Below are 26,309 nucleotides of genomic sequence, written 5' to 3'. Positions count from 1 at the left end.
AGCATGATTAAAGTGAGAGAAACTTGTGGGGGGTGGGGGGAGGTGGAGACGTTTATACTACTCCTCCCACATACCCAGCTCCTTTCTACCCCAGAGCATTTGAAACTTATAAGTCCCTCTGCCAGGGAACTCAGATCAAAATATCTCAGGGCTTTATCCCCAACTTCACTGAGGTCTGGACTCAAACTTCAGGACCTTGGAGATATTTCCTTTGCTCATCTTAGTCCCTTCTTCCCTAGTCACACTCTGAACATTTTAACCTGATTTATCTTCTTTCTCAGCACTCTTCATGTCCTGACATTATAGCATCTAATTGTTTCCTGATAGGTGTCTGTTTTCTTTACTTTGTCTGTCTTTGCAGTACTATGAGCATCTAGAACAATTCCTATTACAAAGCAGTCATTCAAGAATACATATTTGTTAAATAAATTAGTGAACTGCTCAAAAATAAGTTGTTAAATAATTGAGTGAATGATTTCAGATAGATGTCAAGATTCCTAGTTCCCTCATACCTCAAACATTTTGAAAGTGAAAGTGAAAGTTAGTCACTTAGTCATGTCCGACTCTTTGTGACCCAATGGACTAGACCACCAGGCTTGTCTGTGGAATTCTCCAAACAAGAAATACTGAAGTGGGTTGTCATTTCCTTCTCCATCAAACATTTAAACAAATATCAAATAAACAGTTAAAACCTTTAAAGCAATTAAGTAATACAGATTTAAAGAATTTCACTGGAAATCCCAGGTGGCTAAAGAATCTGCATGCCAATGAAGGAGATAATGGGTTCCATCTATGGACTGGGAAGATTTTCTGGAGAAGGAAATGGCAACCCACTCCAGTATTCTTGCCTGTGAAATTCCATGGACAGAGAAGCCTGGCCGGCTAAAGTCTATGGGGTTGCAAAAGTGTCAGACATGACTTAACGACTAACCAACAGCAACAAAGGAATTTCATTAGTCATGGAAACCAGAGAAAACATATTAAAAAGTATTTTTTATTAGAGTATCAATTATAAAGATATCTACATGCCATGCTGCTGCTGCCACTAAGTCGCTTCAGTCATGTCTGACTCTGCGTGACCCCATAGATGGAAGCCCCAGGCTCCCCTGTCCCTGGGATTCTCCAGGCAAAAACACTGGAGTGGGTTGCCATTTCCTTCTCCAGCTACATGCAATACAGGCTAGCTATTTAATGTATCTGAATATTTTATTGCCCCAAATTATTTCTTACTGTGTGTATTATTATAACAGTCTATCTGTTTCATTGTTGTTTAGTTACTAATTTGTGTCCAGATGACACTAATGATAAAGAACCCACCTGCCAAAGCAGGAGAAATAAGAGATGCGGGTTCAATCCTTGGGTCAGGAAGATCACTTGGAGAGCAGCATGGCAACCCACTCTAGTATTCTTACCTGGAAAATCCGATGGACAGAGGAGCATGGCGGGTGACAGTCCATGGGGTCACAAACAGTTGATATGACTGAAGCGACTTAGCACATACATATTCTTTACCACCGAGGCACCAGGGAAGCCCTTGTTTATCTGTTTAACAAATATAATATGTGCCCTGTATTTGTTCTAAGCATATAACACAGACTTTTAAATTTAAGGAGTTAAGTAAATTTATAATTTAGATTTGACCCACTTGGTTAAGTTTGCCTAGTAATTCAGCATATGAGGTAAGTCTATTTGTAAAGTAAGTTCTGGGAGAGAGGTATGTTCTATTCAGCAAAATGTTATCTCTGTTCTTAGATAAGAAGAGAGCTTATCCTCTATGTTTGACTCTTTGCAACCCCATGGAATTCTCCAGGCCAGAATACTGGAGTGGGTAGCCTTTCCCTTCTCCAGGAGATCTTTCCAACCCAGGGACCTAATCCAGGTCTCCCGCATAGTAGTTGGATTTTTTACCAGCTGAGCCACCAGGGAAGCCTCAACAGTGCGGGAACACAGCCCAGCTCATCAACAGAAAATTAGATTAAAGATTCACTGAGCATGGCTGTGCCTGTCAGAACAAGGACCCAGTTTCCCTCTCAGCCAGTCTCTCCCATCAGGAAGCTTCCATAAGATTCTTATCCTTATCCATCAGAGGGCAGATGAAATGAAAAGCACAATCACAGAAAACTAACCAAACTGACCACATAGACCACAGCCTTGTCTAACTCAGTGCAACTATGAGCCATGCCATGTAGAGCCAGCCAAGATGGATGGGTCATGTGGAGAGTCCTGACAAAACATGGTCCACTGGAGAAGGTAATGGCAAACCACTTTGGTATTCTTGTCTTGAGAACCCCATGAAAAGTAAGAAAAGGCAAAAAGATATGACACTGAAAGATGAACTCCCCAGGTCGGTAGGTGCCCAATATGCTGCTGGAGATCAGTGGAAAAAATGACTCCAGAAAGGATGAAGAGACAAAACCAAAGCAAAAACAACACCTAGCTGTGGATGTGACTGGTAATGGAAGTAAAATCTGATGCCAAAAACAGCAATACTGCATAGGAACCTGGAATGTCAGGTCCATGAATCAAGGCAAATTGGAAGTGGTCAAACAGGAGATGGCAAGGGTGACCATCGACATTTGAGGAATAAGTGAACTAAAATGGACTGGAATGGGAGAATTGAACTCAGATGACCATTATATCTACCACTGTGGGCAAGACTACCTTAGAAGAAGTAGAGTAACCATCATAGTCAACAAGAGTCCAGATTGCAGTACTTGGATGCAATCTCAAAAATGACAGAATGATCTCTTTTCTAAGGGAAACCATTCAATATCACAGTAATCCCAGTCTATGCCCCAACTAGTAATGCTGAAGAAGCTGAAGTTGAACAATTCTATGAAGACCTACAAAGAACTTCTAGAACGAACACCCAGAAAGATGTCCTTTTTCATTATAGGGGACTGGAATGCAAAAGTAGGAAGTCATTATATACCTGGAGTAACAGGCAAATTTGGCCTAGGAGTATACAATGAAGCACGTCAAAGGCTAAGAGAGTTTTGTCAAGAGAATACACTGGTCATGGCAAACACCCTCTTCTAATAACACAAGAGGAGACTCTACACATGGACACCACCAGATGGTCAATACTAAAGTCAGATTGATCATATTCTTTGCAGAAAAAGATGGAGAAGCTCTATCCAGTCAGCAAAAACTATACTGGGAGCTGAGTTTGGCTCAGATCATGAACTCCTTATTGCCAAATTCAGACATAAATTGAAGAAAGTAGGGAAAACCACTAGACGATTCATGTATGACCTAAATCAAATCCCTTATGATTATACAGTGAAAGTGAGAAGTAGATTCAAGGGATCAGATCTGATAGACAGAGTGCCTGAAGAACTATGGATGGAGGTACATGGCATTGTATTGGAGACAGTGATCAAGACCATCCCCAAGAAAAAGGAATGCAAAAAGGCAAAATGGCTGTCTGAGGAGGCCTTACAAATAGCTGAGGAAAGAAGAGAAGCTAAAGGCAAAGGAGAAAAGGAAAGATATACCCATTTGAATGCAGAGTTCCAAAGAATAGCAAGGAGAGATAAGAAAGCCTTCCTCAGTGATATTGCAAAGAAATAGAGAAAAACAATAGAATGGAAAAGATTAGAGATCTCTTCAAGAAAATTGGAGATACCAAGAGTACCTGTAATGCAAAAATGGGCACAATACAGGACAGAAATGATATGGACTTAACTGAAGCATCTCTTCCCTGGTGGCTCAGACGGTAAAGCATCTGCCTACAATGCAGGAGACCCAGGTTTGATCCCTGGGTCGGGAAGACCCCCTGGAGAAGGAAATGGCAGTCCACTCCAGTACTATTGCCTGGAAACTCCCATGGACAGAGGAGCTTGGTCGGCTACAGTCCATGGGGTCACAAAGAGTTGGACATGACTGAGCGACTACACTTTAACTGAAGCAGAAGATGTTAAAAAGAGGTGGCAAAAATACACAGAAGAACTATACAAAAGAGATCTTCATGACCCAGATAACCACAATGGTGTGATTGCCCACCTAGAGCCAGACATCCTGTAACGTGAAGTCAAGTGGGCCTTAGGAAGCATCACTACAAACAAAGCTAGTGGAGGTGATGGAATTCCAGTTGAGCTATTTCAAATCCTGAAAGATGATGCTGTGAAAGTGCTGCACTCAGTAAGCTAGCAAATTTGGAAAACTCACCAGTGGCCACAAGACTGGAAAAGATCAGTTTTCAATCCAATCCCAAAGAAAGGCAATGTCAAAGAATATTCGAACTACCACGCAATTGCACTCATCTCACATGCTTGCAAAGTAATGCTCAAAATTCTCCAAGCCAGGCTTCAACAGTACATGAACCATGAACATCCAGATGTTCAAGCTGGATTTAGAAAAGGCAGAAGAACCAGAGATCAAATTGCCAGTGTCTGCTGGATCATCAAAAAGATGAGAGATTTCCAGAAAAGCATCTACTTCTGATTTATTGACTACACTGTAGGCTTTGACTATGTGGATCACAACAAACTGTGGGAAATTCTTCAGGATATAGAAATACAGACCATCTGACCTGCCTCCTGAGAAATCTGTATGCAGGCCAAGATGCAACAGTTAGAATTGGACATGGCAAAACAGACTGGTCCCAAATCGGGAAAGGTGTACATCAAGGCTGTATACTGTCACCCTGCTTATTTAACTTATATGTGGATTACATCATGCAAAATGCTGAGCTGGATGAAGCAAAAGCTGAAGCATAAGCTGGAATCAAAATTGCTGGAAGAAATATTGATAACCTCATATATGTATATATGTATACATATACATATATGTATACATACAAATATATATATATATGTATTTGTATAACCCTTCATGGCAGAAAGTGAAGAACTAAAGAGCCTCTTGATGAAAGTAAAAGAGGAGGGTGAAAAAGTTGGCTTAAAGCTCAACATTCAGAAAATTAAGATCATGTCATCTGGTCCCATCACTTCATGGCAAATAGATGGGGAAACAATGGAAACAGTGACATGCTTTATTTTCGGGGGCTCCAAAATCACTGCAGATGATGACTGCAACCATGAAATAAAAAGACACTTACTCCTTGGAATAAAATCTATGACCAAGCTATACAGCATATTAAAAGTTTTAGACATTACTTTGCCGAACATCCAGATGTTCAAGCTGGTTTTAGAAAAAGCAGAGGAACCAGAGGTCAAATTACCAACTTCCGCTGGATCATTGAAAAAGCAAGAGAGTTCCAGAAAAACATCTATTTCTGCTTTATTGAATATGCCAAAGCTTTTGACTGTGTGGATCACAATAAACTGTGGAAAATTCTGAAAGAGATGGAAATACTAGACCACCTGACCTGCCTCTTGAGAAACCTATATGCAGGTCAGGAAGCAACAGTTAGAACTGGACATGGAACAACAGACTGGTTCCAAATAGGAAAAGCAGTACATCAAGGCTGTATATTGTCACCGTGTGTATTAACTTCTATGCAGAGTACATCATGAGAAATGCAGGGCTGGAAGAAGGACAGTTCGAGTCAAGATTGCTGGGAGAAATATCAATAACCTAAGATATGCAGATGACACTACCCTTATGGCAGAAAGTGAAGGGGGACTAAAGAGCCTCTTGATGAAAGTGAAAGAGGAGAGTGAAAAAGTTGACCTGAAGCTCAACATTCAGAAAACTAATATCATGGCATCTGGTCCCATCACTTCATGGGAAATAGATGGGGAAACAATGGAAACAGTGTCAGACTTTATTTTTTCGGGCCCAAAATCACTGCAGATGGTAATTGCAGCCATGAAATTAAAAGATGCTTACTCCTAGGAAGGAAAGTTATGACCAACCTAGATAGCATATTCAAAAGCAGAAACATTACTTTGCCAACAAAGGTCCATCTAGTCAAGGCTATGGTTTTTTCCAGTGGTTATGTATGGATGTGAGAGTTGGACTGTGAAGAAAACTGAGTGCCGAAGAATTGATGCTTTTGAACTGTGATGTTGGAGAAGATTCTGGAGAGTCGCTTGGACTGCAAGGAGATCCAACCAATCCATCCTAAAGCAGATCAGTCCTGGGTATTCATTGGAGGGACTGATGCTGAAGCTGAAACTCCAATACTTTGGCCACCTCATGCGAAGAGTTGACTCACTGGAAAAGACCCTGATGCTGGTAGAGATTGGGGGCAGGAGGAAAAGGGGACAACGGAGGATGAGATGGCTGGATGGCATCACCGACTCGATGGACGTGAGTTTGAGTGCACTTTGCGAGTTGGTGATGGACAGGGAGGCCTGGCTTGCTGCGATTCATGAGGTCGCAGAGTCTGACACGACTGAGTGACTGAACTGAACTGAACTGACTGAACAAATGTATTGAAGAATGTATCACTTTAAAGATCACTTCAAAAAAAATGAAGATCACTTTAATTTTTAACCTCCTCAGCATAGCTATTGTTGTTAATCATGTGATGGACAGTAAATAGTTAGGAGCTTTACTACTGCTGCTAAGTCACGTCAGTCATGTCCGACTCTGTTCGACCCCACTGATGGCAGCCCACCAAGCTCCCCCCATTCCTAGGATTCTCCAGGCAAGAACACTGGAATGGGTTGCCATTTCCTTCTCCAGTGAATGAAAGTGAAAAGTGAAAGTGAAGTCACTCAGTCATGTCTGACTCTTTGCGACCCCATGGACTGTAGCCCACCAGGCTCCTCCGTCCATGCGATTTCCCAGGCAAGAGTACTGGAGTGGGTTGTCATTGCCTTCTCTGTAGGAGCTTTAAGATGGCTTATAATGCCTCTCACTTTTCCTTTTTGAGTTCATCCCACTTCCTTTAATACTGCTACTGATGGAGCATTTATGTGTCAGTCCCATTTCAACTCCAGGGTTTGCAGAATTAATGTAAATTCTGGTAAAGAATATTATTTTGTATTAACCCATTAAAGTAACAATGGGCCACATCAGTAAAACTATAGTACAGTTGCACCATATACATGCTTTAACTGAAGTATACTTATTATACTTATTATATCTTTCCAGTTGTTTCTATGTTAACCTTTCCTGTGCAGTTGTCACCTGAGAAATGAGATTGTCATAAACACCTATGTATCCTAAACTTTGCCCAGGCCTGGTGCATAGTCAGGTTTTAATAATCCTTTGTGGAGTAACGGTATTGCAAGACATAGTCTCAATAAATTAATAATAAATTTATTCTAAACTAAGTAATGTCCATTTTAACACTAACTGCTCATAAATGGAAAATTTAATAATATTGGTTATTTACAACTCTTATAATGTATCTATTATTTTAAAATAGATCCTGGAAATTCAATGTGCTTAATCAATTGTCCATTGATGGTTTACTAGAGCAGAATTACAAGTTCACAGTTCCATTAAGACGGTTCCTTGTAGTTTATAGTCATCCATTCTGGTGCGAGTAGTTTCCCTTGGTTCACCAGTTCTGTTCCCAGAGCATTTAAGCTGGGATATGCAAACAGGTTTAGCTGAAGATATATAGGTGGAATAAAGGCTTTAATCAATAAAAATGAATTATATAAGCTCAAGAACTAACCTGAGATTTTAAATACCATGTTGACATGTTTCTAGTTTCTGGTTTGAAACTTCCATATAAATTTGTGTCAAAGCTGTGATTCAACATCTCTCACTTCCCAAGTACTTGTTGGATGAATATAGAATCACATTTTGAATAATATTTTAGGATTGTTTTCCTTGTGTTGTTTTTACTGTATGTTTAAATATAACCATAGGAATTGTAGAAAGTAATAGAATGTCATTCCTACTTAAGTGGTTGTCTTTTGCAGAATAAAATATTTTAACTCAAATTATAATTTTAAAAGACATTAATTATTTAAAAATCAGGAAATCTGTAATACCAAAAATGCAGAAAGAAAATGTCAGAGACACCATCATTCAGTGCTTTGTTTATGTATATAATACATATACTCAATTCCACTTTGAAATATTAATATGCATGTTTCCAATTGTTTTTATTAGAAATTTAGTGATCTTTAAACTATCAATGTGAAAAAAAACACTTCAATTTCTGTGAACCTATTTTTTTTTCCTGAGGGAGCTAAGTAAAGCTTAATTAATACATAAATACATAAATTTCATGGAAATAGTGCAGTGAGAAAGAGGTAACAATTTTAATATAGGAATATTAATTTCTAAACCATTCAATTGAGATCTTACAATGAAATCAGATTCTGGATGGGAATGAACAGAAAACAAACTCTAAAAAATTAACCGCCTCTCTCTCACCACCAAAACAAAAATCATTGTTCTGTGTTCATGGCTCTTCTAAAGAATTATCGGTTGAGAAGTTCATTTTTCATTCTGTCATTAGTGGCAAGATTGGTAGATTTAGTCAATATCATTTGAAATTATCAGCAGGCTTACTTAAACACTAATAAAGTGACAGCTGCTGCTTCAGCAGCTGAATCTACTGCTATTAGTGTTTAATTTTTGACTTTGCAGGGTTTTTTTTTGTTTTTGTTTTTGCTGCTCCATACAGCATGAGATCCTAGTTCCCAGCCAGGGACTGAACCCATGCCCTCTGCAGTGGAAGCTCAGTGTCCTAGCCATTGCATAACCAGAATTCTCTTAATTCTTGCTCTGTTGTACTTGTGGTTGCTACTTTGGTGGAAAACAACTATAAGGCATATTTTTCAAATATAAGCTTTTTGTAAGTCTAAAAATTGGATACTAGTTTGTATACAATATGTTGTACATAGAATTGATGGAAGTTTAAACTTTGATATGAAATTTATACAACTTATACATCTCTCTTTCATGCTGCCAGAAATAGAGACCTAAAAATATCAGTGGTCTGAAGGAAAAGGAAGCAGGTGTTTTCCCTAAATATTTTTATCTTTATTACTGTATGGCCTTTATGACAACAATGATACAAAACCAATCTAGAAGAATTCTTTAGGAGAAAAATCAGTCAGAAGATGAACCTCAGGAATATTATCTTCTATAAAGAAGTTTGAGGAGTGGCTGGGGGTAGAATTAGCAATAGTAATAGTTTTATCTGTTTATTCATTCATTTAAAATGTTCATTAATTTATTTATTATAAATTAATTAATTATTATAAATAATTATTATAAATTAATTATTATAAATTAATGACTACTTTGTGTCAGGCACTGTACTTAGGTACTGGAGATACAGAATTGTACAAAATAAAAGAAACTCCTTATTCTAAAGGAACTTCTATTCTATTGGAATAGGTTGACAATAAGTGACATAATTGCAGGTTATGATAAGTTTTATGAAGAAAAGGAAAACATGGTCAGCAAATAAATGTGATAGAATGAGTGGTCAGGAAAGATCCCTTTGAGTGACTGACATCAGAACTGACACATACATGAAAGAGGAGAATAAGCTATGTGGAAGTATGAGGGACAAGATTTCCAGGCAGAAGGAATAGCAGGTAGAAAGATCTTGAACAGAAATGTGTGCACAGGTTTGAAAATTAGCATGGGGACGAGAGTTGTTGGAACAAGAGTAATCCAACTAAGACCAGCAGGTGATTGGAACTGATGACATAAGGTAGCGTGTGGTGTAGGCTGAGATTAGATTTTATTCTCTGTGTGTTGGAAGTCAGTAGAAGATTCTGAGCAAGAAATGATAATTTGGTTTGTACATTTAAAAGACCAGAAAGGTCTTTCTGGTAGCAGGAGAAGAAATGGGAAAATGAGTGAGTGTGCATGTGTCTGAAATTCACCATTTGCTCCCACATGTGTCTCGCTGAACAGGTATTTAATGTATTTCACTCCTGACTGCAGTGTGGATGTATTCCCCTCCCCAACTCCATGTTTTCTAAACCTACACTTAAAAGGAGCCATCAAATCATCTTTTTCAAATGGCTCAGGATTGCATTTCTTTTGCTTACCCTATGCTCTTGGGTTCTATAGTATTTCTATAACTATTTAACAAGAGTGTTGCACTGTAATCTCTCATATAGAGTTATATGTATGGAAATTTTTGATCAGTATTTTTTTAAGAAATATATTCTGTTTACAAAGCTGCAATAAAGTTGCATCTTATAGACCATAGGCAATAAAGCTAACAATAAACCTTTTTTAACACAAACCATATTCACATTCTCTGTTCATTTGATCTTGAGAAAAAGTGAGTGTATCCAGTAGTTTCAGGGACCTCATTTTAACTTAAAAAGTCCTGATATATTTAATTTATAAATTTTAGATAGATATAATAGAATTTTGGGAAAATATAAGAAATGCTTTGTTAATGTGTGTTTCTATGTAAAGCACATGGCTTCTCCTGTGTATAGTTTTCAAAATTAAAGAAATGCACATTTGAAAAAAAAAAGACCAGAAAGATCTTTTAAATGAAAGAAATCAAAGATGACATAAACAGAGGGAGAGATAATCCATATTCTTGGGTAGGAAAAATCAATATTTTGAAAATTGTTATATTACCTAATGCAATCTACAGATTCAGTGTGATCCCTATCAAATTACCAATGGCATTTTTTCACAGAACTAGAATAAACAAATTCACAATTCATATGGAAACACAAAAGATGCCAAATAGCCAAAGCAGTCTTGAGAAAAAAGAATAAAGCTGGAGGGATCAACCTTCCTGACTTCAGATTATACTACAAAGCTACAGTCGTCAAGACAGTATGGCACTGGCACAAAAACAGAAATATAGACCAAGGGAACAAGACAGAAAGCCCGGAAATAAACCCCAGCACCTATGGGTACCTTGTTTTTGACAAAAGAGGCAAGAATATACAATGTTGCAAAGACAGCCTCTTCAATAAATGGTGCTGGGAAAACTGGACAGCTATGTGTAAAAGAATGAAATTAGAACACTTTCTAACACCATACACAAAGAAAAACTCAAAATGAATTAAAGACCTAAATGTAAGACCAGAAACTATAAAACTCTTAGAGGAAAACATAGGCAGAACACTCGATGACATAAATCAAAGCAAGATTTTCTATGACCCACCTCCTAGAGTAATGGAAATAAAAACAATAGTAAAGAAGTGGGGCCTAATTAAACTTAAAAGTTTTTGCACAGTAAAGAGAACTATAAGCAGGTGAAAAGACAACCCTCAGAATAGGAGAAAATAATAGCAACTGAAACAACTAACAAAATATTAATTTCCAAAATGTATAAGCAGCTCATATAACCCAATGCCAGAAAAACAAACAACCCAATCAAAAAGTGGGGAAAAGACCTAAACAGACATTTCTCCAAAGAAGACATATAGATGGCTAACAAACGCATGAAAAGATGCTCAATATCACTCATTATTAGAGAAATGCAAATCAAAACCACAGTGAGATATCACCTCACACTGGTCAGAATGGCCCTCATCAAAAAGTCTACAAACAATAAATGCTGGAGAGGGTGTGGAGAAAAGGGAACACTCTTGCACTGTTGATGGAAATGTAAACTGATACAGCCACTATGGAAGGTGGTATAGAGATTCCTTAAAAAACTAAGAATAAAGCCACCATATGACCCAGCAATCCTACTCCTAGGCATATACCCTGAGGAAACCAAAACTGAAAAAGACACATGTGTCCCATTGTTCAATGTGGCACTATTTACAATAGCTAGAACATGGAAGCAACCTAGATGTCCATAAAGAGATGAATGGATAAATAAATTGTGATACACAATGAGATATTACTCAGCCATATAAAGGAACACATATGAGTCAGTTCTGATGAGGTGGATGAACCTATAACCTATTATACAGAGTGAAGTGAGTCAGAAAGAGAAAGATAAATATCGTATTCTAACATACATATATATGGAATCTAGAAGGATGGTACTGAAGAACTTAACAGGGCAGCAATGGAGAAATAGACACAGAGAATAGACTTATGGACATGGGAAGAGGGGAGGAGAGGGTGAGATGTATGGAAAGAGTAACATGGAAACTTACATTACCATGTGTAAAATAGATAGCCAATAGGAATTTGATGTATGGCTCAGGAAACTTAAACAGGAGCTCTATATATAGAGGGGTGGAATGGGGAGGGAGATGGGAGGGAGGTTCAAAAGGGAGGGGATATATGTATACCTATGGCTGATTCATGTTGAGGTTTGACAGAAAACAACAAAATTCTGTAAAGCAATTATCCTTCAATAAAAAAAGAAGAAAGAAACAACTGAAAAAAATCTAAAAACCTGGTTTTTAGATGAAGAACAAATACTAGTTGCATAAGACTGAAAGCAGGTATCATGCAAGATTCCGACTGGGAGGATTCTCTACCGTATTTACAGAAAATGAACTGTTTCTCTGAAAGTACACACAGAGGCAAAGCATTTGTTCAGATTTATACTTCGTGAAGAATTTGGGAAAGTATGCTACCACTGATAAGTGACATTTAATTTAATACACATCATTTTTTTAACTAGCTTAAATGTCGTAACTAAATTAGTTAAAACATTCCAATTTATTCATGTGCACTTACTACTTTATTTTACCCTTTTACTAAGCATTTCAGAAAACTATGGAAAAGAAAATGTTTAGAACTGGTTTTCCATTGTTAAACTGCAAGAACTTTCAGAAGTATATATAAAATGTTTCACTGATCAGGTCACAAATAAGATAACATTGTTATGTTCTTTGATTCTTGGACTTCATAATAGAAGTTTCCTTAACATGATCAAATTTGGGGTCATTGTGGCATTCATGAAGATTTACTTTATTATCTAATTTTTGTATTATGGAATTAGAACTTAAACCAATAAATTCTACCATTCTACTTTGATCTTAATGAGACATTAATCAAAGGACTGCTATTAGCTATATAACTCCACAAAAAGAATTATTCTATTCTCCCTAGATGGCTAGTTCACTAAGAATTATATTAATGTACAAATATCTCATTTCTAGTACAAGATCAGAAAAGAGTTTAATTTTAAAATTCTCTGAGTGATTTCCTTTTAATTTTCTTTTAGCATTTCAGTAACTTAAATTGAAACTGTGTTCAGCAAACATTTGCTAAGCTATTCCTTGGTGTCAGATTTGTCCAATACCCTAGAGATGTTAGATTGATTATGATCAAGGGCTAAATAAGACAGTTTGGAAGAGTTTCACATACAATGATAGTAAATTAATCCTTATTAAATTAATAAAATAGTGCTGCCTAGACATCTTTGTGAAATTTCCAGGGAGAGCTACTTTACCATTCTCTCAGTTCAGTGCTATGTGCTTTGATTGAAGAGAATGCCTGCAGGCTTCAAAGTGCTTACATTCTGATAATACAATTGCAACAATGTGTGCATTCAAAACTCTCTTATTAGGTGACTTACCTGTGAAAAACTCAGAAAAAACACAACAAAGTATTGTTGCATGTTAAATTGCGTGGTTAAGTTTATAAGGGCATACACATTTGCTTCAGTTCATTTCAATTCAGTGGCTCAGTCATGTCCAACTCTTTGTGACCTCATGAATTGCAGCACGCCAGGCCTCCCTGTTCATCACCAACTCCCAGAGTTCACTCAAACTCATGCTTAGGAGAAATTAATGTGTAGAGTATATTCAGGGATGCCTACATTGGAGGAAAAGAATCAGAGATGTGTCATAGGATTTGTATAGTGGAGAAATGGGGAGATCATTTGGGGTAGGGGAATATAGGAACTGTAGCAGAAGAATTAGTCATGTTGTATTTGGATGATTGTACAGAAAATGGTGGGAAATTAATATGGTTAAATCATCTTTGGGATCAAACTGTTTGAACTCTCACCGTTCTGGTTTTTTCATCCATGGAAAGGAAATCACACTACAGATTTGGTTTATCTGTTGTGAGAATTGATGATAACTATTACGGGCAAAGAATGCAATATAGTGTTGGCCCAGGATGAATCCATTTGATGCTAGCTACTGCTAACATATTATTTTTTCCTGCTATTATCACCTTCCTAATTCAGACCTTTGTTATCTCAGGCTCCTTCTTCAAGCTGTAATGCAAGTATAATTGTTTGGAAAGGTCTTCTGTGACCCAATCTGGTGGTAGAAGTGAACTCTCCCTTTTGTTTGTACTATTCATGTGACACTTAACAATTTACTTATTTATATTTCTATTGATGAAATAGTTTTTAAAAATCAATTTTGACTACTGGCTCTTCCTAATCCAGGAATACTTTATTCTTTAAAATAAAATCAATTACCAAATCAATTTTCATTAAATCATACTAACCTCTATCTACAGAGATTGAAAGTTCTGAGGTGATTCTATTTTACCATCAGGGGCTTTTCTCCAAATGCTCAATCTTTAATAACATGATGTTTCATGGGAAAATACCACAGCTCTCATTATAAACATCTTTAATATAATAACATCTTGATTAGATTCCAAAATTATCATATTATTAATGGGTTTCTACTGAGGTCAGAGCTTATTAACGGATAATGCTATAATGTATAAGTAAGTGGTCATCTTTATCGCTGCAAGATAGTTCTGAGGTCTCATTTTTTAAATGGATTTTTAACATATCTTTGGTGTGCATTCAGTTCAGTTCAGTCACTCAGTCATGTCCAACTCTTTGTGACCCCATGAATCGCAGCACGCCAGGCCTCCCTGTCCATCACCAACTCCTGGAGTTCACTCAGACTCATGTCCATCGAGTCAGTGATGCCATCCAGCCATCTCATTCTCTGTCATCCCCTCCTCCTCCTTCTCCCAATCCCTTCCAGCATCAGAGTCTTTTCTAATGAGTCAACTCTTCGCACGAGGTGGCCAAAGTACTGGAGTTTCAGCTTTAGCATCATTTCTTCCAAAGAAATCCCAAGGGACTCTCAAGAGTCTTGTCCAACACCACAGTTCAAAAGCATCAATTTTTCGGTGCTCAGCTTTCTTCACAGTCCAACTCTCACATCCATACATAACCACTGGAAAAACCATAGCCTTGACTAGATGGACCTTTGTTGGCAAAGTAATGTCTCTGCTTTTCAATATGCTATCTAGGTTGGTCATAACTTTTCTTCCAAGGAGTAAGCATCTTTTAATTTCATGGCTGCAGTCGCCATCTGCAGTGATTTGGGAGCCCAAGAAAATAAAGTCTGACACTGTTTCCACTGTTTCCCCATCTATTTGCCATGAAGTGATTGACTGGATGCCATGATCTTCGTTTTCTGAATGTTGAGCTTTAAGCCAACTTTTTCACTCTCCTCTTTTACTTTCATCAAGAGGCTTTTTAGCTCCTCTTCACTTTCTGCAATAAGGGTGGTGTCATCTGCATATCAGGTGATTGAGACTTCTCCCAGCAATCTTGATTCCAGCTTGTGCTTCTTCCAGCCCAGCGTTTCTCATGATGTACTCTGCATATAAGTTAAATAAGCAGGATGACAACATACAGCCTTGACGTACTCCTTTTCCTATTTGGAACCAGTCTGTTGTTCCATGTCCAGTTCTAACTATTGCTTCCTGACCTGTATATAGGTTTCTCAAGAGGCTGGTCAAGTGGTCTGGTATTCCCATCTCTTTCAGAATTTTCCACAGTTTATTGTGATCCACACGGTCAAAGGCTTTGGCATTGTCAATAAAAGAGAAATAGATGTTTTTCTGGAACTCTCTTGCTTTTTTGATGATCCAGCGAATGTTGGCAATTTGACCTCTGGTTCCTCTGCCTTTTCTAAAACCAGCTTGAACATCTGGAAGTTCACTGTTCACCTATTGCTGATGCCTGGCTTGGAGAATTTTGAGCATTACTTTACCTGCGTATTCAATATGGCTTATTTTTGACCAGTGATGTTCAGTAAATTTTGTGTTTTATTTTTAATAGTTAACAACCTAGTTTTAATTAATCAAGATATAACATGAATTCTACTAACTGAGGATATGGTTTAAAAACTCTCTTATTTAAAAATAGTTAATAGACATTTTAAGATCTGTTTTAGGTTTATTATTAAATTGTGCAGAAAGTAGAGATTCCATATATCTTCTTCTATCTTACCGCCTTTCCCTACAATTGCTCTTAATATCAGATACCTTGAGTGTAGTACATTTGTTACAAGTGATGAACTTTTATTGATATTATTAGCTAAAATCCATATTTTTCACTAAGGTTCATTCTTCTTTGTATCTTCCATTTTATGGATTCCTTTTAGTTTTATGGATTTTGATAAATGTGTAGTGTCATGTATCCATCATTGCAGTGTCATACAGGATAGCATCACTGCCCTGAAAATGTTCTGTGTTCTACCTATTCATTACTCTCTCATCTCTGGATATCTGGGTACTCACTGATCTCTTTATTGTATTTATAGTTTTGTCTCTTCCAGAATGTCATATATATGGAATTGTACAATATGTTGTCTTTTCAGACTGGCATCTTTCACTTAGCAATTTGTATTTAGGGTCTCTATGTCTTTTTGTGGCTTGATAGCACATTTCTCGACGGCTTCCCAGGTGACACAGTGGTAAAGAATCCACCTGCTCATGCAAGAGATGCAAGAGTTGCAGGTTGGGTCACTGGATTGGGAAGATCCTCTGGAACAGGAAATGGAAATCCACTATAATATTAACGCCTGGAAAATTCTATGGGCAGAAGAATCTGGTGGGCTATAGTCCATGGTGTCACAAAGAGTCGACTGAGTGACTCACTCACAGCACATTTCTTTATGTTGCTGGATAATATTCTATTCTACACATGCAACACTGCATTTTTTTTAAATGGGTAAAAGTGTCTGTATCTTTTGTTTCAAATAATTGATTTATTTTATAATTGAAAGCATATTACATATATTTGTGGGGGTTTTTTCCTTTAATAATTGGAATATAACTTTTTTAGGCAGTGCTGAATAAATTTTGAAATTTGATGTATGCTTTGTCAATCATATTAATATAAGCCTATGGAACAACATCTTTGGAATAATGTAGTAAATTTGTATTAATATATGTTACTTGAATTGTTTCTTTTGATAATATTTTATGAATTAAAAAGTATTTTATGAGTTTAAAGCATATTCACTTGCACATTTTATATGTGACAAAATTTTGCTTTCTGTGTGCCTAGGAGGAGGGCAGGTTGTGAAGTTCAGTGATACATGATAAAACTGTGCTGAATTCAATCAGCAAATTAGGAATAAACCACCACTCTATGTTGTCCTTTTTGAAAAATTTATATATACATTTATATATACAAATCTTGTAATTATCACTTTCCTTCTCTAACTTGTTTGTTTTTTCAGACGATCTTTACTTCCTTTTTTCTGTCTTGGAGGAAGTGCTATCTCTTTTGTGGAAAATACTCTATTTGCTTGTACTCTGCACCTGACCCTCTAAATTCTGAGACTATAATCTATCAATTCCCACCCTTGCTTCTGTGGATTCTTGTTCCCTTTCCAGTTCTACAAAATCTATCATGAATGAATGAATGATGTCTCCATGGTTCCATTTCTAGTTTCTGAGATGCACATCTTGGTTAGTTTTAGTATAAATTCCAAAAGCTTAGGTTTATGCCCTTGGTTCCATTGCTAAATTCACACTATGACAATGAACAAGTTTTTAACATCTGTGGTTTCACTTTCTATATCTGAAACTGGGACTAAATAGTAGGATTGTATAATAATTAAATGTAACAATTCAAGGAGCCTTCTTAGCACAATGCCTGTTGCATAGCAAATTCTCCAGGGATATTATTAGTGATAAGTTGATATTCCTTGACTTATGAATGTGAAATAAGATTGTACTCTTCCCAGGACCCTGAAGATCTGTTTTTCCTTTCTGGTTGTTAGGAAATGTCTGTCTTTCTCCATTGCTACTATCAAAGATATTCTATCCAACATCTCCCACGCCCCCCAACAACACACAAATGCGTATAAACACATACTCAGAAATACATTGTCAACAAACTTAGCCTCTTAGAGAAATTTCTTCCTTAGGTCCTCCAACAATCCCTGAGAAAAGAAAACAGTAGAGGGCCAATTTCATTTTGTTGTACACCTTGCTGTAGCTCTTTCAGATGAGCATTTCTATATATTCTCTGAAAGCTCCATATATTTATAAACATAAAAGAAATATAGAAATATAGGTTCCTATCATAGGTTGAAATAAATGCTTTTGTTATTTCAAAATATTATAATTATTTTTTGAAATACGTTAGAGCTTAAGTTCATCCCTGACAGATGGTTATAACATGGTGAGTGAAAAGCATTAGTAATTTAACATATTTAAGCTACCGTGGAAAATTAGCAACTTTGTGAAAATTGAAAAACTAATTTCCTAATGTGATTTAGGCAAGGCTGCAAGGATTTTCATTAAATAATATAAAACAAATTAGAGAGATAGAAACAAAACTCAGAGGCAGTAAACACAATCATATTAAAAGAGGATTTTCACAATGTTAACTGTTTAAAGACTAAAACATTTTAATGGTACTCTATAGTTTTAAAACCAGTAAAAGACATGTTTCCTGATCAGTTAAACAATTTGAGGTAGTTATTATTATTGTTTACAATTTGGCCATAGTGTTTAGAAAATAACAATTGATATTGTTTATAAAGTTCAAATTAAAAGTATTATGAGCTAGTTTAATAGCATAATAATTCAGGTCCTAAATGTATGATAGTTTTTTCAGTTTTTTCATCCTATACAGTTTTTTCTTTCTATATGTACTTGCCATAACTGCGGATTTGCTAATCTAGAAAATCATAGAAATGAGTAGCAGAGTAAATCAAATACTTCACTTCAGAGTAAAGAATGCTTTAAATGTTAACATGACTGTTTTGAGACAATTCTGAAGTGTAAAGTCTTTGTTTTATTTAATATGATTGCCACCTTCTTGTGACTTAAGAGCAATTTTTTTTTCCCTTTTTTATGTTTCTCTCTACAGAAAGCTGACCTTGCAGTTGCTCCACTGGCTATTACCTACGTTCGAGAGAAGGTCATCGACTTTTCCAAGCCCTTTATGACACTTGGAATAAGTATTTTGTACCGCAAGCCCAATGGTACAAACCCAGGCGTCTTCTCCTTCCTGAATCCTCTCTCCCCTGATATCTGGATGTATATTCTGCTGGCTTACTTGGGTGTCAGTTGTGTGCTCTTTGTCATAGCCAGGTAACATGCTCACTTTTGTGATTTTTTTGGCAATTGTTACCTCTTTTTTCTAACTAATAATTGTCAAAAGTCACAATCAATTTTACTTTTCTTTTTCTTTATTTCCCATGTAGTGCTGTAGAATAATGAACTTTTAAGTCATATAGCTTATAAAATGTACTGTGATGCCTTTTTGGGCAGAAAGCATGCTGGTTATGTCAGTAAGCTATAGCAACCCACTCCGGTACTCTTGCCTGGAAAATCCCAAGGATGGAGGAGCCTGGTGGGCTGCAGTCCATGGGGTCCGCTAAGAGTCGTACACGACTGAGCAACTTCACTTTCACTTTTCACTTTCATGCTTTGGAGAAGGAAATGGCAACCCACTCCAGTGTTCTCGCCTGGAGAATCCTAGGGACGGGGGAGCCTGGTGGGCTGCCATCTATCGGGTCGCACAGAGTCAGACACGACTGAAGAGACTTAGCAGCAGCAGCAGCAGCAGAGATGTGTTAAAGATTACTCTTCTTAATCAGAAACTAAAAGCAGTTCAGATCACTATGATATAAAAATTACTTCCTCATTTTGAAAATTTATCTTGGACCAGACAGCAAAACAATATGTTTTACTAATTTAAATTAATGAAATACTTATAAGAAAAACCAAAGTAGTAAAATTTAAAAGGAGGCTTTTTTTAAAAAAAAAAAAGCTGATCAAAAATAAGTTTTTTAAGTATAAAAACCTATCATGATTTTCTATGTAAAATGTATATATTTTTTCACATAATAAACACATCACTACAAAAAATTCCATTATATTTGTTGACATGTAGGTATATTTAAATCACAGGATCAGAAACTCAATTGCCTAAGTGAAAAATATATATGTTTATGTCTTATAATGACTTTTAAAGTCTATGATATACCTCACTATATGTGGTTTTTGCTACTCTGTTGTCACTCTGGAAGTGAATATTTGTGGTCATGTTTTATTTCTGTTTACCTCACTATCAAATTTTCAACAGATAGATTATTTTGATATGGTTTAGTTTTTTGTTTTTTTGTTTTTTTGTCTTGATTAAGGAGATTAAAACTATACCGGACTCAGAGTTCCACTGTTACTCAAATGACTTTCCAAGTCAATACTTAGTGTAGTCTTTGAATATTTATTTTCTATCAGATATCAAAAAGAGAACTCTAAATCCAAGATGAATTATAATTTTTCACATTGATAATAACACTTAAAAAGTGCAACTATAAATATTTTTGCTTTAATCCAAATTTAAGTATTAAATATGTGGGTTATTTTTTTCAATTACATTATGTGCGAGTCTTCTGATCAATTATCACTAAGAACATTTGTTCTTCCTTGAACATTTTTAACAAAGTCATATATTTTTTCCAAGCATGAAAAATGCTTAGTTTATTCAGTTAAGAAAAAAAAATTATCATATATTTATATTTTTATAATACACATTTCTGAAATATATGTGTATATATTTACACATAAATGTTATATAGACTTATTATTTTCCACCTAATAATTTCAGTATTAACATGTGAGTTCTTCAGAAAATTATTAGTTGTATTTGACTGAAAATCTATATTAGAATCATATATTCATATTACATATGTAGTTATATGGTAGATTGAGTTAAAAATTTTATTTGAATTTTAGAGTGTTTTCCCCCCAAAGTGAGAATTTGGTATATGAAGCTCATAAATTTTTAGCTCCAGTTTTTTCCATATCTTATGCAAATAAAACTCAACCTCATGTTTGAGATTCTTTGGACCAATTGCATCATTTTTTATAGTGTCTAACACAAGCCATCCTGGTTTATGTGTTCAGAGAATTGAGTTCATGGATTACAGCTTAAATAATTCAATGAGTAAAGAACTCTGCAGCCCACCCACAGAACAAACAGAAAGAAACAAAGATTCTGAAGTATAGAAAAATTCTTTTATGATGTCTGCAGGTACACCTGTTCCCTCTTAATCAAATTAACAAAATTCTCAGGAAGCATATAAACAAAGCCTAGAGGAAAATGTCCTGAGACAGTTATGAGGCCATTGTGTGGGCATCAGTCAGGCTAAATTAAGTTCTAATATCAGTTTCCAGGGAATCTTAAGCAGAGACTATTGAATTACTTTAAAATCAACTTAGAAATTTTAGATATTCCTATATTCTGTGCCTAAATCTAAAATTAGGTTCAAAAGCAAATATGGAGACATCTGAGTATAATTCCAGCTTAAAAGTGTATTAACAAATAGAATCATGTGATATTGATTTGCACTTCTAAATTTATCTATAGCTCTTTGATAAACATGAAATCATATAATATCTGTAAAATTATGATAAGCTATACAAATTTTACAGAAAAGAAATCCATCCATGTCCTTCTATCTGAAAACATACCATTAACGGGTATGCCATTTTTTTGTCTTTGACTTTTAGAATATTACTGTTGAATTTTGTCAGTGATTAAATGAATGGATTTGAAAATGATTCTATTTCAGCACATCATTCAATAATGAGATAACAATTTCATATAGTTTGAATAATTAAGCTTAATATCTTCATTTATAGGTCAATTAACAAATATTCTATTAAAATAGTATAGGGTATCCTCTATTAAGTAATAAATATATTTGATGTTCTTGAAAAAGTATACATAGTGAAAATCAATTCTTTACATATTATCTCAGAATATTTCCTTCAATTCTCAACATTGTTATCTCATATAAATATTGTCAAATTAAAAAATAATACTAAAACTCAAATGAAAAGAAAATTTCATGAATAGAGTCAATTTAAATTCTAAACGGAACCTCCAAAACGAAATGATTTTGGATAACTAAAATCCACTCTGACACTGTATTGAACTCCTGCTACTGTGAAAGAAGTTCACGATGTACAATTAACAACAAAATGTCTGAATTTCAATTGCAAAGAACTTAATTACTTTTCTAACCAAAATGGCATTATAATCATTTGTTATCAATTCAAAATAAGCATAGCATTTTTATCTATGAATAAGCATTATATCTTATGCCATCTAGAGATCACTGATTTTGAAAAATGAAGTGAACATCATTATTGATGTCAAAATTAAAATCACATTTTCTTTATGCATATTCTTTGTCCTTATCCTCATAAGATAACAAAGAAAGACAAATTACAGTTAAAAATTCTCAGATATCACTTTATTTCCACTGAAATTCATAAAAATGAAAAGTTCTAAAGTAATATCACTTCAACAGAATTCATATTTCTTAGATTATTGCATATTATTTTATATGATATTTTGAGAAACTATGTAACATCTATTTTATCTCAAAATTAAAATATAATAAATGATTGAAATATAATTATAATTTTTAATTGGCATTACTTTACTTTTTTTAGTCGCCAGATGACATTGTCCCAGTTTTTACTGTTGCAATTAATCTTCTTTATCTTTTTAGCTACCAAGCCACACCTTCAGTTTGTTTTCTGTTTCCACTTTAATTATTCCATCAATCATTCACTTGATTAGTCAAATATTTCTTCAACCTGTAGTGAACACTGGAGAATTAGTATTCCATAAAGTATTAAGCATTAATTTATACCCTTCATCTATAGATTAATTTATTCAGCAAGTATCTACTAGATACCTATAATGTTCTAAGAATCGTACCAGATGCTCAAATCCAAGAACAAACACGACGATACATTTATTCACTAATAAACTCTTAACCAATGTGTTTATCTGACACATATATATTGGGTTTGAATGAAAGTGGTGAAAATATTTTATAGTTATCCAACATTTTTAATGATTGCATATGTTTTATATGTATTTATCTGAAGATGACTTGTTAATGTATGTTTCACTGAAAAATATACAACTATAAAGGAAATAAGACATAAAGCAGTTCATTATTTATTATTAGAATACTAGATTTGAGTCTTATTGAATATCTGTTGTATCATAGTATTAACAACATTAAATTTGTGATAAACTAATAAATGATAATAATTCTTAGATTTTTATATTTTTAAAATTAAATTTAAAGGTAAATTATAATACCATTTTAATATTTCCCCTCACTTTTTTATAAGAAAAATTCTAAGAAATACTTGAAGATTCTCTAAATTTATTTTAGTGAATATTAAAATCAAGATATATGATATTGCTTGTTTGTCCCGGAATGGCTTTATAGACCATGATCTCTCGCAAACAGTTGCATTATTGTTTATAGCATAATGGCATAATCAGCATGCTTATCTTAATTAACTGAGAACTCTTATTTAAGAGTAAAAATGAACCTGAGCTACTACATTCTAGGCATACAATGGCTTTACCCTAGGTATTCTAACAATAGCTCTTGGTTGACAGAGGATTAGGAAGAAATCTTTTCCATAATGGGCTTGTACTTAATCATATGTGCCCCTAAATCTTTTCCTCTTTCTTTCTATTCTTTTATTTTCTTTTTCTAGGTATATTAGTATAGAGATGGCAATTAGTCATATAATAAGCCTATTTAGGGAACCCACCCTTTGTACTAATGAGAGATTATTTTTCACCTTGCTTCAAATATTTCCTTTTTAAAAATATAGATAGTATTGCTATAATAGGTCCTATTTATAAAATGAGTCAATTCAAATCCCTATAATATTAGAGAGTTTGAAATTTTCTTTTAGCTATAGTTGTTTCCAGGAAAACTAGGGCTGTTTAGAAATTTAGCATGTAAATCTTGGTCTGAGGTCCTTAGTAGTTTGGTATATAGAAATTAAGAACTAAAAATTGAACCTAAAAGAAAGTAATAATGGCATATACATTTCCCTCCAACAGGATTGATGTAAATTTAATAATATTCACTGAGCATATAAGAACATTGCATATTTTATTCTGAAACTGGCATTTTAAAATTAGATACAAATAAATTCTGAAGATGAAAAATAACACTATACCAAATTTGGTAGTAAGGATATTATTACACAGAAAAATTTCTTAGGTTACTTAATTGAGCAAATGAATAGGACAAACATAGAAGAAAGAGTAAAAGAAACCAAGCAATATTTACTAACCTGGCCTTCTTATCAAGAATAGAAAATCAGGGCTACTCAAACTGTTAAATATATAAGATTAGATTTTCTTAGTTAAAAAGAATATAGGAATTTCTTATGTAATTTTGTGTTGAATTACTTTGCATGGTTTTTATGATTTTAGAGTATTAACTATTGTATTATTGGGTTAGTTTGCAGGGGAGCAAGGGTTTGTCTGCCTAGAACCTGTTCAAGGGTTTGTTATTACAGTGACTGCCAAGACCATCTTGATATATGTGTTGGCTCTAACATGGTCTGCAGTCACAAGGTGACAAGGCTACTGCCTTACTGAGAGTCCTCATACTTGTAAAAATAGTCTATATTTCTCTTGGAGCTCAGGGGTAAAGATGTTGTAAACATAGTGGGTTTTTTTTGATGGTTTAACTGGGTTTGGAAAACCCTGTCCAAAGTGCTTGCATTAACAGCTTTGATTTTGGCTCCTGACTAGTGTGCAGTAGCTTTTATATTCCTGTCACAATGATGGGTGACATCTAATATACAGTGAAGGGCAACAATGAATTATTATGCACTTGGAAATGGATTACTGTTTTGGTGGGATGTGCAATGTTAAACTAACCTGCTGTCAAAAAGACTGTTGTCACACTGAAATGAAATGCCAATTTTGTTCTATGCCTTTGCCACCAACTTTCCCACCTCTTACTAGAATATCATTTCAGGTTTACCTCTCCATAATTTTAGATATATTTTGCTTTTATTTTTCAGTATTTTTTAACCTAAGTAAATTGCAGAGAAGCCTATCTGTTGTTCCTCTTCCTATTTAGATTTTTTTCTAGAATTTAATGAATGTTTGGCTTGAAGTAGTCCTCTTCTGCCTTTCACACCTGTGAAGTGATTATTATAATTGATTATACTAATAAATATGTCAATTATGAACCTAAAAGTCACATTGAATAAAACTAAATGCACATTCAAATTACATTTCCATACAAGTTAGGGCTACTTCTGTGTTACCAGGCCTTTTTTTCACAATTGCTATTTGGTAAACTAATTATAAAATAATTTACCTCTTTATTTTTAATGATTCCAATAATATTCATGGTTTTAAAGTATAAATGAAGTCACTAATGAAGAAAAAAATTAGTTTTTGAAACTGATAGAAAAAAATCAATTGAAATTAAGTTGAATCAGTGACTTTTTTTTTAGCTATGGTGAATATTGTGTCTTGACAATTGACACAGTGGAGCTTTTGACTGAAATTATCTGTATTGGATAAAGAACAGACTCTCAATCATCATAAAAGAAGATAAACATTTTCTACTTCTTAATTTCATAATTATGCCAGACATTTACAAGGATAAAAGATACGATAAAAAGTTGATTAAGACAAAAACAATTTAAAATTAAAGTGAATTTTTGGTAATCTTCTGTAATCAAATGCTTGTTGGCATCTTCTTTTAAAGATAATTATGCTTGACTATCTTTTACAATTTCCATATCTCTTTCCAAAGTATTTTTTCACATTTTTTTTTATTGTTAGGCCAAAATTAAGTATAAATGCAAGACAAGCTTGGTAGTCTATTTTCACTTTTTGTATCCTATGGATAAATTATTTGCCTCTGTGTCTTTACTTGCCTCCATCACTGAATTGAATTCAAATACCCCTAGAAGCAAAATAGCTCCCTCTGTCTAGTCACTTAAGCGTGTCCATTCAATACCTATCTCAGACAATAAGCTTCTGAGAACTCTGATCACCTTATGGTGATTTATTTCAATTTAGCAGTTGAAACAATGCCTATCTCAGTAAATCACAGAAACTGATTTTGGTAAGTGACAATGTATAGACTTACATTAAGAAACTTAAGAATGCTAAAAAAAAACCACCTTGGAGTTGGATGTTTATTAAATTATTTTATTTGCTGCCAAAAATAGCACATCTCTGTTCTTAATGAATCCTTATGGAACATGTAATCATATTTTATATACTCATGCACACACAGATACTTTATCATACATGCACACATCCTGATGAGAAGCAGTACCTTGTAAGAAATTATGTTTTTCTTTGAAATATTTGGAAAAGGAGTGTGGTAGCTTTTTGGCAGTTGCTACCATGTCTCTAGTACATTTCTCATTAGCTAATTCAGATAAAAAAAACTAATAGGAGAAGAACAATACTCTGTTGGCTTATTTCTCTTTCTTTTTATTTTTTCTTTGCTCTCTTATCTTTTCTTTTCGTTTAT

The 26,309-nt window shown here is 34.7% G+C and overlaps 1 protein-coding gene across 3 annotated transcripts in view; it reads left to right on the top strand.

Annotated features, from left to right (window-relative positions):
• The window catches only part of GRIK2 (glutamate ionotropic receptor kainate type subunit 2), a 727,083-nt gene that overhangs the window by 550,845 nt on the left and 149,929 nt on the right, over nucleotides 1–26,309 (top strand). For all 3 annotated transcript variants that reach the window (XM_018053124.1, XM_018053125.1, XM_018053126.1), the window contains exon 11: nucleotides 18,824–19,047. In XM_018053124.1, coding sequence (XP_017908613.1) covers nucleotides 18,824–19,047 — 224 coding nt within the window. The remainder of the gene's footprint in view (nucleotides 1–18,823; nucleotides 19,048–26,309) is intronic.

The sequence above is a fragment of the Capra hircus genome, chromosome 9, assembly GCF_001704415.2.
Source record: "Capra hircus breed San Clemente chromosome 9, ASM170441v1, whole genome shotgun sequence".
In the NCBI taxonomy this organism is placed as follows: domain Eukaryota; kingdom Metazoa; phylum Chordata; class Mammalia; order Artiodactyla; family Bovidae; genus Capra; species Capra hircus.
The sequence above is the reverse complement of the archived record's forward strand: the minus strand, read 5'-3'. Positions and strand labels throughout refer to the sequence as shown.